Raw genomic sequence first — 17,868 nt, forward strand, 5'->3', positions numbered from 1 at the left:
TCCAGCTTTGACAGTGCTACTGTATCTTTTTTGACACGCAAAGACCCAAACGGTGTTCCATAGTATGTATGTCGTGAAGCTAATAGCAGTGACGCTACTACTTTGTAACTTCGGTAGGGCAACATCTGAAAAATAGTGCACTTGGTAGTGTGTACCGGTGCTCGACCAGTCGGCGAAAACCAACATCACCCACGACAGAGAACGGTTGATTTTCAAGGGCAATGAATTCCATTATCTTGGCTTTAATGGATTTCGCCTTTGAGTTGTCTCGCTGAAATTGTCTTACTCTTTCAAATGACTGCTCAGCTTGTTGACTGCTCGATCCACACAGCAGACATTGTGGGCTAGGTTAGGAATGCTGTGTCGCACGTGTAGCGCAACATTTTAGGTGGCGTTATTACGTTATGTACCTACTTTACATAGGTATGCACGGTAGCTTTGACATCGGTTTTTAACACGGTGTTAAACTAGACATCGGGCAGATACCGATGTTGGTATTTTAGCTAATATCGTCAGATTCCGATATGTTCACCGATATATCGTGCATCCCTAATAATAACACTTCATACTGTGATATGGTGACAGAGTGAGTAAACCTAACTTTAGGGAAAAAAACTAAGTCACAGCATACTACACTTACGCATCTCAGACTAATATATATTTCTAATAACAAGATTGTTAGATAATATCAAACCTACACTCACTCCAGGCACGCGTACGAAATTATTGTTATTTTCAAATATAATCTTTTGGGCTAATATTTTCCGGCCCCCCCAACCGTCCCCTCTGACAAAAATCTGCCACGGCTGAATCTAGTTACCAAGCCCTCATGTACATCATCCGGGTGGGAAATGAACACCCGCCACATGTGGGTAGATTTTGGCATTGGCGGAGGAGAATGACTATTTGACCAGCCACGTTGGTGGGTGGTCACACAACATTTGGGGGTGGAAATAAATAAATCCAAAGCCCAAATGTAGAAGTTATAAGGAGCAGCTGAACATTTCTGTCTCACCTACATTACTCAAATATTTGGGTACATTGTGCTTGATTGAACATGGAACACTCCAAAAACTTTTATTCATGAACTTTTAGTCATTCCTTATCATTAAAACACTCAAATAATTGCATTGTGCTCCTAAATAGACATATGTACTCATTGTAAAAAAATGTCAGCGTTAGAGCCCTGAACTAATAATAATAAATAAGACTTTTCACTTGATTTGTGATGTTCAGTTGTAGAACTGTGTCTGTTTTACTATTGTATCTAAATGATTGGTTAAAAGACTCCGGTCACAAAAATTCAACTGAGCAATATACCACATTACTTCTTACTAGTAATACATTTCTTGTTTTAGAAACACTACAAAGCATTGTCATCCGTTATTTGTTATTTTTGGTGTAATTAGTTGGATTTCTTTTCTCTCCAGCTATCTGCCACAGTGGCTGTTGGACCAAAAAGTTAATTTCCCACCCTGTACATCATGTTTAATATTCAGATTGTGCTCACCTTGTTGGGCAATGTCATGGTATAGGCGCTCCACCTTGGAGTTGTTACGCAGCAGGTCCAGGCATTGGCGGTAGGATTCCCACAGAAATTTCACCCAAGGAGTGAGCAGCAGACGGTCTGTACGATCCTGGGTGTCTTCCCCACTCACAGCACTCAGAAGTACACTAGGATCGCACAGGAAGTTATGCATCAATACTTGCTCACAGAACTGCACCACCAACATTGTGGGGCGGCAGGTAGCCTGGCAGGTAGGTGCGTTGGGCCAGTAACTGAAAGGTTGCTGGATCGAATCCCCGAGCTGACAAGGTACAAAATCTGTCGTTCTGCCCCTGAGCAAGGCAGTTAACCCACTGTTCGCCGGGCGCTGAAGACGTGGGTGTCGATTAAGGCAGCCCTCCGCACCTCTATGTATCCCCCTAATCAGTTATACAACTGTGGTGATTTACACCACCACTTGAATGGTTTACAGCAGAGGTGAAGCAGGACTGTTAGCATGGTTACTACCATTAAAGGTAGTAACAATAAGTGTGCAGACGGTCCAATATATCTGAATTATAGTATCAGCCCATCACAATAAAGTTTTAATAGCCCCGTACCTCAAAGCTATTTCCTGGTTAAATAAATACCTCTCAGGAGTCTGGATGTTGTCAAGGTCCTCAATGTCCAGGACCATCTGCTGCGACTCCCCCTTGGCGGTCTCTGTCTTCTCCTCGGCCAACTTCAGGTAAGCTCGAACCACATCCTCGAGGGATTTGATGTTCACCTACATCACGAAATAAAGGCTCATGCTTAAAGGCCCAGTGTAGTCAAAAATGAGATTTTCCTGTTTTTAATGTATATACACAGTACCAGTCAAAAGTTTGGACACACCTACTCATTCCAGGGTTTTTCTTTATTTGACCTGGCCACCACAATCACTTGACCTCAACCCAATTGAGATGGTTTGGGATGAGTTGGACCACAGAGTGAAGGAAAAGAGGCCAACAAGTGCTCAGCATATGTGGGAACTCCTTCAAGACTGTTGGAAAAGCATTCCTCATGAAGCTGGTTGAGAGAATGCCAAGCGTGTGCAAAGCTGTCATCAAGGCAAAGGGTGGCTACTTTTAAGAATCTCAAATATAAAATATATTTTGTAAAAAACTTTTTGGGTTACTACATGATTCCATATGTATTATTTCATAGTTTTGATGTCTTCACTATTATTCTACAATGTATAAAACAGTAAAAATAAAGAAAAACCCTTGAATGAGTAGGTGGTCCAAACTTTTGACTGGTACTGTATAAAATGAGGTTGGAATAATACTGTGAAAATGATGATAGTTCTCTTTTAGTGTAAGAGCTGATTGAAAAGACCGCCTGAAATTTCTGCCTGTTTTGGTGGGATGGAGTTTTGGCCTGGCTGGTGGCATCACCAGGAAGTAAATTAGTTAATAGACCAATAAGAAAGAGTTCCAAACCTTTCTGCCAATAACAGCTAGTTTTCAGTTCTCCAATCCCCACTCAGACCACTCCCTGACAGTCCTATCAAAATTTTTGCTTGAGAAATTGCTCTTTGCTAAGAATCTATGTTTCTTTTTGACCATTTTAATTGAAAACAATCACAGTAAGATATTTAATTGTTACCCAGAAATGATTTGATATTGAGACAAAAACGGCTGCATTGGACATTTAACCCCGGCAGGTGAGTGACTAAGTAGGACCAATAGTATCCAACATTTAGGGTTATCAAAGAAAGGGCTGGGTGTGCTTCCACTGACCTGCTGGCAGATGTTCTTGTACTGGTAGAGACCCTCCTTTGCCAGGTGGCTCTTGCGCAGGTCAACACAGAGCTCCAGGTACTTGACCATGATGGGCTCGTGGATCTTCTGCCATGTTCGATGCTTTTTGCTCTTGATGACATCGTACAAGACATCCAAAGCTGGCTGCTTTTTGCCAACCTCCAAGAACTCTGTACAAACACAGCAAATGACATGAAAATGGAGGCAAACAGCATAATAGTTTGGAAGGTAAGTCAGTTGCTACTAACATGTATATTGATGGGACACCAAATGGATTAAAAACCGATCTGATAGTTGAAGGTAGAGCTATCAACCTAACCATTTAGCTAGCCTTTGAAAATCTGTCTTATTATACATAGGGTTTTCAGCAGTTAGCTTCCCCCACGGTTGGCTGCGTGTGAACTACAATGCCGACGCTGTGTTTTAAAGTTTAGAAACGTCAATAACCATTGCTTGCAAAACCAGTTTTGCACAGATCCATACGCTATGTGCCTCCAGTTGACGAACTACACTTCTTCCCCAGTTACGCTTACACACGTGTTAAGACCGCGCTAGATACCTAATTGGCACTGGTGACCACCTATATCTTCTATCTGTCTTCCTTAAACAAGCACTGTAACATGGAGATACGGCCGTGTGGTTATACTAATAGCTGATTTATGCTTGATCCTACAATGCTGTCCGGAGGCTCCGTATGGAGGGTATGATGCAATTGCGGAACCTCCGGAGGCTTGCGGAGGCCAAATCGAGCTCCATAAGGCGATGCCGTGCGCCTCCCAAATGGTTTAATAACGCAGAGGGATCTGTATAAGTCCGCATTGACATGATTGGTTGATGGTAGTAGTAGGCGGGTGGTCCTGCATCAACACAAAAACTCACTTCCTTGACAACAGCTCTGCTCTGGGAAGCGCAAGAAGTAACCCTACAAAAAGGTGTGTAGTCATTTGATCTTTTTTATTTTCTCGCTGATATGAAAGACACTTTTCTTATGTTTACAAAACTGTACCGTATGCAATGTGTTTTAAAGTTCAAAACGAGCGTAGGGGCTCTTAACAAAAGATCCCCGACCAGAACATACTATCATCAGAGGCGCTAAAGCAGTTAGCGTCTATGAATGGGGTAGCTACTCCCCAAACCAGCTATATGTTGACTAACAACGACTATTGGTACTACTAAGCGACAATATAACTGCAAGATGTGTCAACCTACTCATTAATCCTAATTAAAGGTGACTAACTAGCGACTGCAATTGATAGACAATCTTAGTATGGCCTTATTTTGGCGATGGAATCTTTATTTTATTTAACCTTTTTAACTAGGCAAGTCAACAAATTCTTATTTAGAATGACGGCCTACCACGGCCAAACCCTAACCCGGACGACGCTGGGTCAATTGTGCGCCGCCCTATGGGACTCCCAATCACGGCCTGTTGTGACACAGCCTGGAACCGATCCGGTGTCTGTAGTGACACCTCTAGAACTGAGATGCAGAGCTTAGACCACCGTGCCACTCAGGAGCCCCAAGACAATTCTAAAAAAACATTAACCAGCAGCGCTTGTTGCTTTTCAGTTGATAGTTCCCGATTGGCGCAGCGGTCAAACAGGGTACCTACACCGCTCTCGGTACGTGCGCAAGCGTTGCAAAATAAATTTAGAAATGTATGTTATTCAATTATTGCACCCACTGCTAGTGCACGCCAACAAGCGTCTGTGTTGCCAAGGGCTAAAAAAGAAGTCATTCCTATTTCTGACGCAGATTGCGCTGCAAGTCCTGCCTCTCCCATCTCCTCATTGGTTCATAGAAGCAGGTACCCACGTGCCATCTCCTCATTGGTTATAACCACGTGGGTGACTGAAATACGAACGAGGTCAGTGGTGGTAATGCACCTAATTTATGAAAGTTGACAATGCAATATAAAGTCAAAAGAAGAAAAAGCCTGGAAGGAAGAGAGATGACTAAAAACGATTCGGTTTACCGTTTTATGTGTGGATGAATTGTCTGAGTAGAGGACCTTGTGCAATTCAAGGTAAAATAACAACTCAATGTTTATATCCCAGGACAAATTAGCTAGCAAGTGCAAGCTAACTAGCTAAATTGCCATAAATGTTTAATGCTTTTCAACCTGTCCCCAAATTAATATAATTGGTTCAGGGTTTGTTTTGATATTTTAATCTGCGTATCGCGTTTGGTGTGGGGGAACAAAATACATGTATGCACGATCGCTCCGTGTGCCATCGTGCATAAATGTATTTTGTCCCCCTACACCAAACGCGATCATGACATGCAGGTTAAAGCCCCTTCAGGGTTAGGATGTGCTGATGTTTAAATGTATCTAGGTCAGTGTGAGCAAAGATGGCAGGTACTTTTTTGATGTCAGTGGGACAATCTGATAGTTTGTGTGATTTTCGATTTCAAGCGGCAAATCTTGCTGAATTGGCAGGGCCATGACACATTTAACGTCATTGTGGGTGGTGGAACCCTAACTCTTAGGCCTAGTGACACTGGTGGCCTGAACGAGCGTATACTTGAAACATGGCTTCCCCGCCATGCGTAGCTAGCTGTTACGTTAACTATGGCAAGCCAACAATGAATACACATAACTTGGGCTAGCTAGTGTAGCTTGCTAGCTAGCAAGCGATGACATCTCGGAAATTACCCTCTACGACTCACCATTTGCCCGTTTGAGAGCATTCTCCGGTCGTTGGAAATATGCCGGCATTTTATGGCCTTACTCGCGGAATGAAGAGAAGGTTGGTTTAGGTGAATTTGACTAATTTCACCGGTCCATCCGAGCCAGGCATTCACCCAGTCTACAAGCTCCTGGGAAAGGAATTAACCTCGTGAGCTGGGTTGCCAGGTTCTAAATAAATCCCCAACAAACGACTACTCAAAACCCGCACAAAAGGCATGAAAAATAGCCACATTTTTTTTCCCCACAGCAAGAGGAGAGTTGCCACATGTATAGTAGTTACAAGTTTATCAAAATAATAATTGTTGCAAAATATGACATGATATAATAAACTCATTTGAATATGTTGCAAGAGAAAATATAATTTGCCCTTATTAAACTCGTCAGATCATTTTTCCATCAATAAATGTCAATTTAACTCGTTTGACTGCTATGATTAAGCAATAGGGCATGGGGGGTATGGTATATGGCCAATATACCACGGCTAAGGGCTGTTCTTAAGCATGACGCAACATGACGTGCCTGGATACAGGCATTAGTCCTGTGATATTGGCCATATACCACAAACCCCCAGGGTGCCTTTATGTTGGTAATCAGTTTATAAAAGTATTTTTTTTGTCATACCCATGGTATATGGTCTGATATACCACTTCTGTCAGCCAACAGCATTCAGGGCTCGGCTGTCAGCCAATCAGCATTCAGGGCTTGAACCCGTTTATAATCAAGCGATAAGGCCCGAGGGGTTGTGGTATATGGCCAATATACCACGGTTTAGGGCCGCGTTTATGAAATACGTTTGCAAACTCCAAGTAGACTACACAAGTGGAACAAATTGATTTGCAATAACTCCAGTGATAGTCATTTCAACATATTTATTGTATCAAATGGTAGCTTACAATTGCATGTAAATCGGCAGCAACAGGTCACAGTGAAATAAATATATATATATTTTTAAGAGAAATGCCAAGACGGCCACGGGTCACTTATGAGGTAAAAAAAAACTGAAATGCTCGAACAATACATTTTCAACCTTGACATCGTTTTCTAAGTAGCCTATAACGGGATAACCATTAACATGGCAACCTTGCTCGTGAGCGGCCTACATCAGTAACGACATAAGTTCCCGTATGTACACGAAGCGCTTTTCATCACAGTTTTTGTCTTTGATATAGCTAGACAGACAGTTAGTAGCAAAGTAAATAATGAAATATATAGTACCAGTCAAGAGTTTGGACACCTACTCATTCAAGGGTTTTTCTTTATTTTCTTTTACTATTTTCTACATTGTAGAATTTTTATTTTTTTATTTTATTTCAACTTTATTTAACCAGGCAGGTCAGTTGAGAACCAGTTCTCATTTGCAACTGTGACCTGGCCAAGATAAAGCAAAGCAGTGCATCACAAACAACAACACAGAGTAACACATGGAATAAAGAAGCTACAGTCAATAACACAATAGGACAAAAAGAGAAAAGAATAAGTCTATATACAGTGTGTGCAAATGGCGTGAGGAGGTAAGGCAATAAATAGGCCATAGTAGCGAAGTAATTACAATTTATCAAATTAACACTGGAGTGATTGATGATGTGCAAGTAGAAATAGTGGTGTGCAAAAGAGCAGAAAAGTAAATAATAGTGAAGAATAATAGTAAAGACCTCAAAACTATGAAATAACACATATGGAATAAAATAATTGTATTGGTCACATACACATGGTTAGAAGATGTAATTGTGAGTGTAGGGAAATGCTTGTGCTTCTAGTTCTGACAGTGCAGTAATATCTAACAGTAATCTAACAATTCCACAACAACTACCTAATACACAAATCTAAATAAAGGAATGGAATAAGAATATATACATATAAATATATGAATGACCGAGCGGCATAGGCAAGATGCAATAGATGGTATAAAATACAGTATATACATATGAGATGAGTAATGTAAGATATGTAAACATTATTAAAGTGGCATTATTTAAAGTGTCTAGTGATCCGTTTATTAAAGTGGCCAACGATTTCATGTCTGTATGTAGGCAGCAGTCTCTCTGTGTTAGGGATGGCTGTTTAAGTCTGATGGCCTTGAGATAGAAGCTGTTTTTCAGTCTCTCGGTCCCAGCTTTGATGCACCTGTACTGACCTCGCATTCTGGATAGTAGTGGGGTGAACAGGCAGTGGCTCGGTTGGTTGTTGTCCTTGATGATCTTTTTGGCCTTCCTGTGACATCGGGTGTTCTGGAGGGCAGGTAGTTTGCCCCCGGTGATACGTTGTGCAGACCGCACCACCCGCTGGAGAGCCTTGCGGTTGTGGGTGGTGCAGTTGCCGTACCAGGCGGTGATACAGCCCGACAGGATGCTCTCAATTGTGCATCTGTAAAAGTTTTAGGTGACAAGTCAAATTTCTTCAGCCACCTGAGGTTGAAGAGGCGTTGTTGCGCCTTCTTCACAACACTGTCTGTGTGGGTGGACCATTTCAGTTTGTCTGTGATGTGTACGCCGAAGAACTTAAAACTGTCTCCTGAAATCCACGATCATCCCTTTTCTTTTGTTGTAGTAACCAAGAGTCTTCAAAACAGCTACCCTTTGCCTTGACAGCTTTGCACACTTCTGGCATTCTCTCAGCCAGTTTCATGAGGTAGTCCCCTGGAATGCATTTCAATGAACAGGTGTGCCTTGTTAATTTGTGGAATTTCTTTCCTTCTTCATGGGTTGGAGCCAATTAGTTGTGTTGTGACAAGGTAGGGGTGGTATACAGAAGATAGCCCTATTTGGTAAAAGACCAAGTCCATATTATGGCAAGAACAGCTCAAATAAGCAAAGGGAAACGACATAAAGGTAGATTCAGAAAATTTCAAGAACTTTTAAAGTTTCTTCAAATGCAGTCACGAAAACCATCAAGTGCTATGATGAAACTGGCTCTCATGAGATGCGCCACAGGAAAGGAAGACCCAAAGTTACCTCTGCTGCAGAGGATAAGTTCATTAGAGTTAACTGTATCTCAGAATGCAGCCGAAAATAAATGCTTCACAGAGTTCAAGTAACAGACACATCTCAACATCAACTGTTCAGAGGAGACTGCGTAAATTGCTGCAAAGAAACCACTACTAAAGGACACCAATAAGAAGATGAGACTTGATTGGGCCAAGAAACACAAGCAATGGACATTAGACTGGTGTAAATCTGTCCTTTGGTCTGATGAGTCCAAATTTGAGATTTTTGTTTCCAACACCGGTGTCTTTGTGAGATGCAGAGTAGGTGAACGGATGATCTCCGCATGTGTGGTTCCTACCGTGAAGCATGGAGGAGGATGTGTGATGGTGCTTTGCTGTTGACACTGTCAGTTATTTATTTTGAATTCAAGGCACACTTAACCAACATTGCTACCACAGCGATACGCCATTCCATCTGGTTTGCGCTTAGTGGGACTATCATTTGTTTTTCAGCAGGACAATGACCCAACACACTTCCAGGCTGTGTAGGGGCTATTTGACTAAGAAGAAGAGTGATGGAGTGCTGCATCAAATGACCTGGCCTCCACAATCACCCGACCTCAACCCAGTTTGGGATGAGTTGGACCGCAGAGCGAAGGAAAAGCAGCCAACAAGTGCTCAGCATATGTGGGAACTCCTTCAAGACTTATGAAGCTGGTTGATAGTGCCAAGAATGGCTACTTTGAAGAATATAAAATATATTTTGATTTGTTTAACACTTTTTTTGGTTTCTACATGATTCCCTATGTGCTATTTCATTTTTTTGATATCTTCACTATTATTCTACAATGTAGAAAAAAGGTTAAATAAATAAAAACTCTTGAATGAGTAGGTGTGTCCAAACTTTTGACTGGTACTGTATGTACAGTTTTAGTCGGAAGTTTACATACACCTTAGCCAAATACATTTAAACTCAGTTTTTCACAATTCCTGACATTTCATCCTAGTAAAAATTCCTTGTCTTAGGTCAGTTAGGATCACTACTTCATTTTAAGAATGTGAAATGTCAGAATAATAGTAGAGAGAATGATTCATTTCAGCTTTTATTTCTTTCATCACATTCCTAGTGGGTCAGAAGTTTACATACACTCAAGTAGTATTTGGTAGCATTGCCTTTTTAAATGGTTTAACTTGGGTCAAACGTTTCGGGTTAGCTTTCCACATGCTAACCACAATAAGTTGGGTGAATTTTGGCCCATTCCTCCTGACAGAGCTGGTGTAACTGAGTCAGGTTGTAGGCCTCCTTGCTCACACACACTTTTTCAGTTCTGCCCACAAATTTTCTATAGGATTGAGGTCATGGCTTTGTGATGGCCACTCCAATACCTTGACTTTGTTGTCCTTAAGCCATTTTGCCACAACCTTGGAAATATGCTTGGGGTCATTGTCCATTTGGAAGACCCATTTGCAACCAAGCTTTCACTTCCTGAGGACATTTCTCCAAAAAGTATGATCTTTGTCCCCATGTGCAGTTGCAAACCATAGTCTGGCTTTTTTATTGCGGTTTTCCTTGCTGAGCGGCCTTTGGTTATGTCGATATAGGACACTTTTTACTGTGGATATAGATACTTTTGTACCCGTTTCCTCCAGCATCTTCACAAGGTCCTTTGCTGTTGTTCTGGGATTGTTTTGCACTTTTCGCACCAAAGTGCGTTCATCTCTAGGAGACAGAATGCGTCTCCTTCCTGAGCGGTATGACGGCTGCGTGGTCCCATGGTATTTATACTTGCGTACTATTGTTTGTACAGATGAATATGGTACCTTCAGGCGTTGGAAATTGCTCCCAAGGTTGAACTAGACTTGTGGAGGTCTACAATTTATTTTCTGAGGTCTTGGCTGATTTCTTTTGATTTTCCCATGATGTCAAGCAAATACATCCACAGGTACACCTCCAATTGACTCAAATGATCAGAAGCTTCTAAAGCACAAACTGAAATTAGGCGAACTATTATAATTTTAGCAACCAGGAAATGGTGGAGTGACACCTGCATAGTGGATCAAATTGCAGCATCATATTCCATAGCCACAAAGTCAACATAGGCTATATTGTTCTTGCTCATCCTATCTCCAAACAGTCAAAATTCCTGAAAATCTAAATGAGCCTTTGTTCTTAAATTAAGCATTGGGTTAGGCATAAAGTTAGCCGTGTGGTTAGGTTTAAAATACATTTCAGAAGATTTTCCATAAGATGGAGCTCGAAAAAAATACGAGTTCAAATCATGACGTCAGTGATCTTCAGGTCTAGAAAGAGGCCCGAGTTGGAATTCCGAGTTGGATGACCGTTGAAAACAATTTTTCCCGGTCGGAGCTCGTTTTTTCAAGTTCCCAGTTGTCTGAACGCACTAAAGTCGAATATTTTAGATTTTACAATTGTTTTGAACGCGGCATATGGAAGCTAGCGACAACCGTTTCATTAAAGTCACGTGGGTCGCCCTGGAGTACGGATGGAAAAATAAGCGTCATTAACGGTCCAAATCGCGCAAAAAGCTTCAAAATAGAGGTCCTCCGTTTACACTCACAAATGGTAGTATATTAGTTCTGTTTCATTGTTCCTGCCCTCCTCGTTTCATGCTATTGTAGGAGGTATTAAGTCTTATTGTTGAGTGCTAGTGGTTATTTGTAAATACATCAAATAAAACATGTAATCAGTACATGTAATTATTTTAATAAGGGGACATCGAAATGTAAATTAAACAAATCGCTTTTACAGTCTTCAATATACATGAGTTGAAAACGAATTAATGATTGCAAGCTCAATATTGTTCATTTAAATTATCTGTAATAATAGTTTAATTTTCATTTCACTAGATGGCACTGTTCTCCATGCTGCTCATATCCAGGCAGGTCATGCATCTATGTCATTGCAGGTTTCCTAGAGGGGAAATAACAATAGGTCAAGTGAGTTAGATTTTCATTTTATTCACATTTTAGTGTTGAATACAATTTTTTTTAAATCCCAGGCCAAAAATAACACAACACAATTTATTTTGTTCATAAGCCATGCAAGTGGCACAATCATAAAATAAACATTGGGATTAAGTTATTTGGTAAGGTTCAATGCTATCCGGGTTTCTTGGGACATCCCTACCCTAAGCTCTAACCCCTACCCTTGCCCTACCCTAACCCTTGTGTTAACCATTGAAAATGTAAACTTCAATGGGGTAGAGACTTCCCAAGGATCCCAGATAGCACAGACCATTTGGTAACATGGGCTCACCTTGGAAGTACTTGACAGTTTTAACCCTCAGTTCCATGGTTGCATCCTCCTCACACAAAAACACAGTCTGGGGTCTCTGCTGGAAGGCAGACACTTTTGTGTGGTTCACCGCTATCCTCTATGGCCCTGTACAGGGCAAACATTGTGGCCCCGTCCAAAGTTATCCCTGGACGGGGCCAATGTGAAAATGTTCTCTTCTAAACATGTTTAAATCCTGTCTTGATACGAGTTGACAGTAGTTAGAAAACCACTAATACTTCCAGCAACAGTGTTGGTATTGTTTTTTTACAGGGCACTATAACGAAAAGCGTTATCATTAGGCTATAGTTAAGAATAATAATACAGTAAATATATCTTTGTTAATTTTCAAATGTTTGAGTAACTTTTAACTATACGTTTTGCGATTTTTAAAATCATTAAAACGTCCTGTAACAGTTTCAGGGGACTTTTATTTAGAAAATGTTCCGTATGATCACATGACCTCAATTGCGATAGGTTCACAATGCTTGTGTGTTTTGAAAGCATCAATGTTAGCTAATCATTTATACATTTTGTAGATTCGCTAAATCCACACGATAATAATCGCAGATTTGGACCAGACACACGGTACAGTAACTGTACTTTCATCAACTTTGTGTGTCCTATACTGTAGCTAGCTAGAAGCCTAAGACTGTTATCATCAAACTGTGCATGGCTTCTCAAATCAAATGTTATCACTATCGAACTACTTGTAGCTAATCATTCATTGTGGCTAATTTGTTGATGTTGGTATAACCTCTAACCTGCTAGAGCTAATGAACATGTTTTATCATAGCGTTTACTCTTCTTTCTTGCTCATCCTATCTCCAAACAGTCAGCAACAGCTAGCTGTTCGTTGGGTGAAAGTACTTCCTTGCCCAAGACAAGCTGTCATGAGTCCCTAATTGTCAACTTCCACAGTACAATAGAATTGTGATGGGATATGGCGGCACCAGAAACTCAGCTCATGTTAAGCGTTGGATTAATTGGTAAGGACAGACATATCCTTCCCCATTTCTAATTAATTTTACCCTGCTTTTTTGGTTGACGCGTGCCAAGTTTGCTCCTGTTTGGCTTTGACTGGCATCACATGATATCAACAAAGAATTGTTTAACTAACCCAAGATAGACCACAGCCTGTCGTTTCCAATTGGAGCAAAATAATCATAGTGGGTAGAACCAAGCACGAGTTAGCGAGATCCTATTGGCGCGTTATAGCATATTTCCGTTAGAGGGAACGACTACGCTGTGAACTGCGTCTATGCGATAACTCAATTCGTCTGCACACTCCTTCTAAAGAACTACATTTGTAGAAACTTTGGCAAAGGGTGAAGTCTACAAAACTTAGTCTGTTCATAACAGATTCTAGTTTTGGGAACAGAACTGTTTTGAGATCAAATGTTTAATTGATGAGAAGATTTGCAGAATGTCGGCCAAAATCCATCTCGTTCCATCTCCTCCCACTGCCCACCAGTGGGCTTTCTCTCACTACTATATTTGGTAGTGAGTGGAAACGCCAAACGGATGCGTCACATTTATACATCCAGTGAAATATCTGCCTCATTGTTATATCTGTGATATCAATGTGATGAAGTATTTTACCATCTTTGATTTTACTTCCTGTAAGCATGAGAACAGATTAATTTAGTTAAAGATCTGGTAATATTGATAATGAGTTGTGAAAGCAATATGACGTGGTATTCTCATTCTTCCCCACACAGAGAAAGATGTGAATGCAGACACCTTGTGGGTGTGGTGCTATCCCTCAGTCAGTGCTGAGCTCCGGGAGGTCCTGCTCAGTAAGTGCTGTCTCAGACAGGACAGCCGAGGCTTGCACACTTTTGTGTTTGGCCAGTTCCGCCGTACCTGGTACTACATATCCACTGTAGAGGTGCAGGAACCAACCGCCCTAAAGAAGGTACAGTTAGTTTTGAAATTCTCCATTCATTGAAATAATTTCAACTTGTAGGTCTAATGATAAATTATATTGCTCGTATTTCTCTCTTTTTAGGTCACACATTTTTCAACAGTTGTCACAGCAAAGGACTTCAACCCTGAGAAGTATGCAGCATTCAGTCGAGTACTATGCAGGTACAGCATACGACGCTAATGCACCCCCATTGCTAAATGTCTGCTTATTTAATACTTCCCCAAAACATATATCTTCATTCATTTCGTCATGTGTGTTTTATCATTCAGGATGTACATCAAACATGGGAGCCCTGTGAAAATGATGGAGGGCTACATTGCAGTCCTCACCAAAGGCATCTGCCAGAGTGACGAGAATGGCTCCTTTCTCATCAAGGACTACGATGTCAGGAAGGCCTACTTAGCAGGCTCAGTGAAAGGTTAAACATGTACACATATAAAACACTTATTACAGTATAAGGACATGATTGTTCTTACAAGGTGCTTGACACTGTCCAGTTTCCTTATTGGTATGCAAAGAAGCATTTCCATGAAGAAGCTGATCCCATTTGATTACCAGGACTAGGTAGACTATCTTGTGATTACTGTTTCAGATGTGGTGTCCCAGTTTGGGATGGAGACCATCATCCTGTACACAGCCCTTATGCTAAAGAAGAGGATCGTGGTCCATCACCCTCAGGTTGAAGCACTGTTGGAGTTCACAAGGTGACTAAGGCAATAGAGAAAATGCACAGAAGAAAATGCGGGCGAAGATGTAACATGCGTTTCCCAAAACACCACCACCACGCAGAGAGAGAGAGTTCGCTAAGTGATGCGATCGAAAGAAACCGCTGCTTTCGGATAAGCTTTCTCCCGTTCAAATCTTACCTTAACATTAAAATTATTCCACAATACTGATGACAGATCAGCTCGTATGAGATATTATCACCTATGGCTACAAATATTGAGGCGGCTTATTCTAATGCTTATCCTACATGGACGAAATTAAGATTTGACACATAATTTGTAGCATACAAATACAGTAGCATACAAATAGCTGAATAAAACTCAATTGAATTAACAAGAAATGTATTTCAATATCATTGAAATATAGTATAGTGCCTATACTGTATTTTTTCTTTTAATACAGTCATCTCTGTTTTTATTTGAAGCATCTTATATCCTTCGCTTGTTTGTATCATTTGCAACTTTCTATTTGTAGTCGCAATCGGTCTAAAGTTATCAGCAGTTACAGAAAGACGGATAAACATCTTGATGCGGAAGGGCAAAAAAGCATCTAACGACGCACTTAGCTTTTCTGCTACTGGTCTGAGGCAGTCGTTAAATAGCAAGCCTTTTCAAGTGCAACTTTAGTAACGATGGTTTTGGTCAACAGCTGAGATTTAACAATGGTCCTACGAAGGTTCTAACGTTGAACTTTAGATGATTTGGGGAAACACGGCCCAGACCCTTGACTGTTCATGGACTTCATTGTTGAAGTGGATTACAATTTATGTTTTTGAGAGAACATTATAATCTTTATATCAAATGTATAATTTTATTGTATTTTTCCCTCCTAGAGCTCTTCCAGCTCTGACATGGCACAGGAAAGACTGGTCCATTTTGCACCCTTATGTCCACCTGACTGACAGTGAGCTTGAGAATCTCAGGACGTGCACTGGTGAGGATTTCTGGTTCATTAGATCCACATTAAAGCAAACTGATTCAGACTTGGGTCGTGTTCATTAAACACCAAAGAGAAGAACATGGACTGTAACAGTCAGGGACTTCCTTGACCTGTCTAATAGAATGTTAATTTTCTCTTGCAAAATGTTTAAAATGTTTTCCTTTGCGTGTCCTAATGAACACAACCCAGATTCCCATTGTCTCCCAACAGTCAGTTCCACATACACACACACACAGGAAGACTCATGCAATAATTGACTTGCAGTACATTTATTTACTTGCCTGTTGTTTTGAAAACATGTTCCTTAGAGATTCTCAACGTAGAGTACTGTGAGTACCCCCATCTGCATTGTCCCTGAAAAGCCTTATGGTGAAGAAATGAATCGTTGATTCACCCATATGCTCACTGTCTCTGCAGGATACGTCGCAGGATTTGTTGATCCAGAAGTGAGCAACAGATCGGATTTGTTTGACGTATATGTGAACCTCCCAGATAGTGAGATTACTATATCCCAGAGTGCCAAAGGTGGGTGTCTCAATTCTAATCTCCTTCCTATTACTGTAAAAGACAGCCTGTTCAAAGTGAAGAATGCTCTGTATCTAAAAAATGTAACGGAATGTAGAGAAACCTTGCTACCTTAACATGCCACTGTAAAAAATGGCATGTAAAAAATAGTCCGCCCTCATTATCCCAATGCAAGCATCCACCATTTTTTAAACATTATGACGTCTCTCTCCTATCCACTCTATACACCAAAGAGGCCATGTCTATGGGAAAGCTGCACAAAGACATTGGGCTCGTCATTGTCCAGTCTGCAGAGAATGCTGATAGAACAGATGGGCAGATTATCAAGGTGAGAGTTGAATGTACACATGACATCCTTACCATTCATTCTTCAGTGATCAGAGAAGGTGTGATGTATGTATTTTCAAAGATGAACAGTGTTTATACAGTAAATATGTTATAAGTATCCTGGTATTTAGCACAGTCATGAAAAAAGCTGTCTGTTTGCTATGATGTTTTCAGGACATTTCCATAAAGACGAGGGAGATCCTTGCTAACTTGGCGTCATTAGCCGAGGAATGTGAGAACTCTAAAATCACCCTGGAGACCTTAAAGCAGCGCCACTTCCCGCCTGCTACGGAGAACTTCCTGTTCCACTTGGCAGCTGCTGAGCAGCTCCTCAAGATATGACCCTTGATCTCCTACATCATGTAACATGCCATGCGGTGTGAGGACACTGAATATTAGCATAGGCATTCATCTATGTAATTATACATACAGTGGCATGTTAAGGAGAATGGGAAGAACTCAGGTGTTAGGTAGCGCACACAATTGCATTCCTGACTCTTAACAATACTAACAAAGCCTACTTTTTACAATGTAACAGACACATGAGATATACAGACATTGTCTTGTTTTGACAATAATACAATAACAGCATTTACATAGCATTCCATAGTTCAGCAGTTCAATAGTTTATCTTAAGACCGTTAACAGATTAATTTGAGTTCTCAAGAACCTTGATTTAGCATGTTTTATATTTCAGAATTAAAGAAAGATCTATGTGAAATATGTATACTGAACAAAAATATACAATAAATGTGACAATTTCAAAGATTTTCTTGTGTTACAGTTCATTTCAGGAAATCAGTCAATTGAAATAAATTAATTAGGCCCTAATCTATGGATTTCATATGACTGGGAATACTGTTGGTCAGAGATACCTTTAAAAAAAGGGTAGGGGCGTGGATCAGAAAACCAGTCAGTATCTGTTGTGACTACCATTTGCAGCACGACACATCTCCTTCGCATAGAGTTGATCAGGCTACTGGTTATGGCCTGTGGAATGCTGTCCCACTCCTCTTCACTGGCTGTGAAAGTTGCTGAATATTGGCGTGAACTGGAACACGCCAATCCAGAGCCTCCCAAACATGCTCAATGGATGACATGTCTGGTGAGTATGGAGGCCATGGAAGAACTGGGCCATTTTCAGTCTCCAGGAATTGTGTACAGATCCTTGCGTCATAGGGCCGTGCATTATCATGTTGAAACATGAGGCGATGGCGGCGGAC

The 17,868-nt window shown here is 40.9% G+C and overlaps 2 protein-coding genes across 7 annotated transcripts in view; one reads left to right on the top strand and one right to left on the bottom strand.

The window, feature by feature from the left end:
• The window catches only part of LOC129836121 (eukaryotic translation initiation factor 3 subunit A-like), a 23,358-nt gene extending 17,230 nt beyond the window's left edge, over positions 1 to 6,128 (bottom strand). For all 5 annotated transcript variants that reach the window (XM_055901933.1, XM_055901931.1, XM_055901932.1 and 2 more), the window contains exons 1-4: positions 5,959 to 6,128; positions 3,268 to 3,458; positions 2,137 to 2,273; positions 1,511 to 1,674 (exon numbers count right to left, since the gene is read on the bottom strand). In XM_055901933.1, the coding sequence (XP_055757908.1) occupies positions 1,511 to 1,674; positions 2,137 to 2,273; positions 3,268 to 3,458; positions 5,959 to 6,007 (541 nt within the window). In that variant the 5' untranslated portion in view covers positions 6,008 to 6,128. The remainder of the gene's footprint in view (positions 1 to 1,510; positions 1,675 to 2,136; positions 2,274 to 3,267; positions 3,459 to 5,958) is intronic.
• Positions 5,178 to 17,413, top strand: LOC129836122 (DENN domain-containing protein 10-like). Of its 2 annotated transcripts, none has more exons than XM_055901936.1 (10): positions 5,178 to 5,314; positions 13,034 to 13,187; positions 13,920 to 14,116; positions 14,210 to 14,289; positions 14,398 to 14,546; positions 14,721 to 14,832; positions 15,687 to 15,787; positions 16,211 to 16,318; positions 16,552 to 16,646; positions 16,820 to 17,413. In XM_055901936.1, exons 2-10 carry the CDS (start codon positions 13,142 to 13,144, stop codon positions 16,985 to 16,987), a joined length of 1,056 nt encoding a protein of 351 aa, XP_055757911.1. In that variant the 5' UTR covers positions 5,178 to 5,314; positions 13,034 to 13,141; the 3' UTR covers positions 16,988 to 17,413. The 2 variants fall into 2 exon arrangements, with proteins under 2 accessions (XP_055757911.1, XP_055757910.1); XM_055901935.1 differs by lacking the exon at positions 5,178 to 5,314 and adding an exon at positions 12,634 to 12,786.
• Positions 17,414 to 17,868: the final 455 nt, after the last annotated feature.

Source organism: Salvelinus fontinalis, chromosome 37, assembly GCF_029448725.1.
Source record: "Salvelinus fontinalis isolate EN_2023a chromosome 37, ASM2944872v1, whole genome shotgun sequence".
NCBI lineage: Eukaryota > Metazoa > Chordata > Actinopteri > Salmoniformes > Salmonidae > Salvelinus > Salvelinus fontinalis.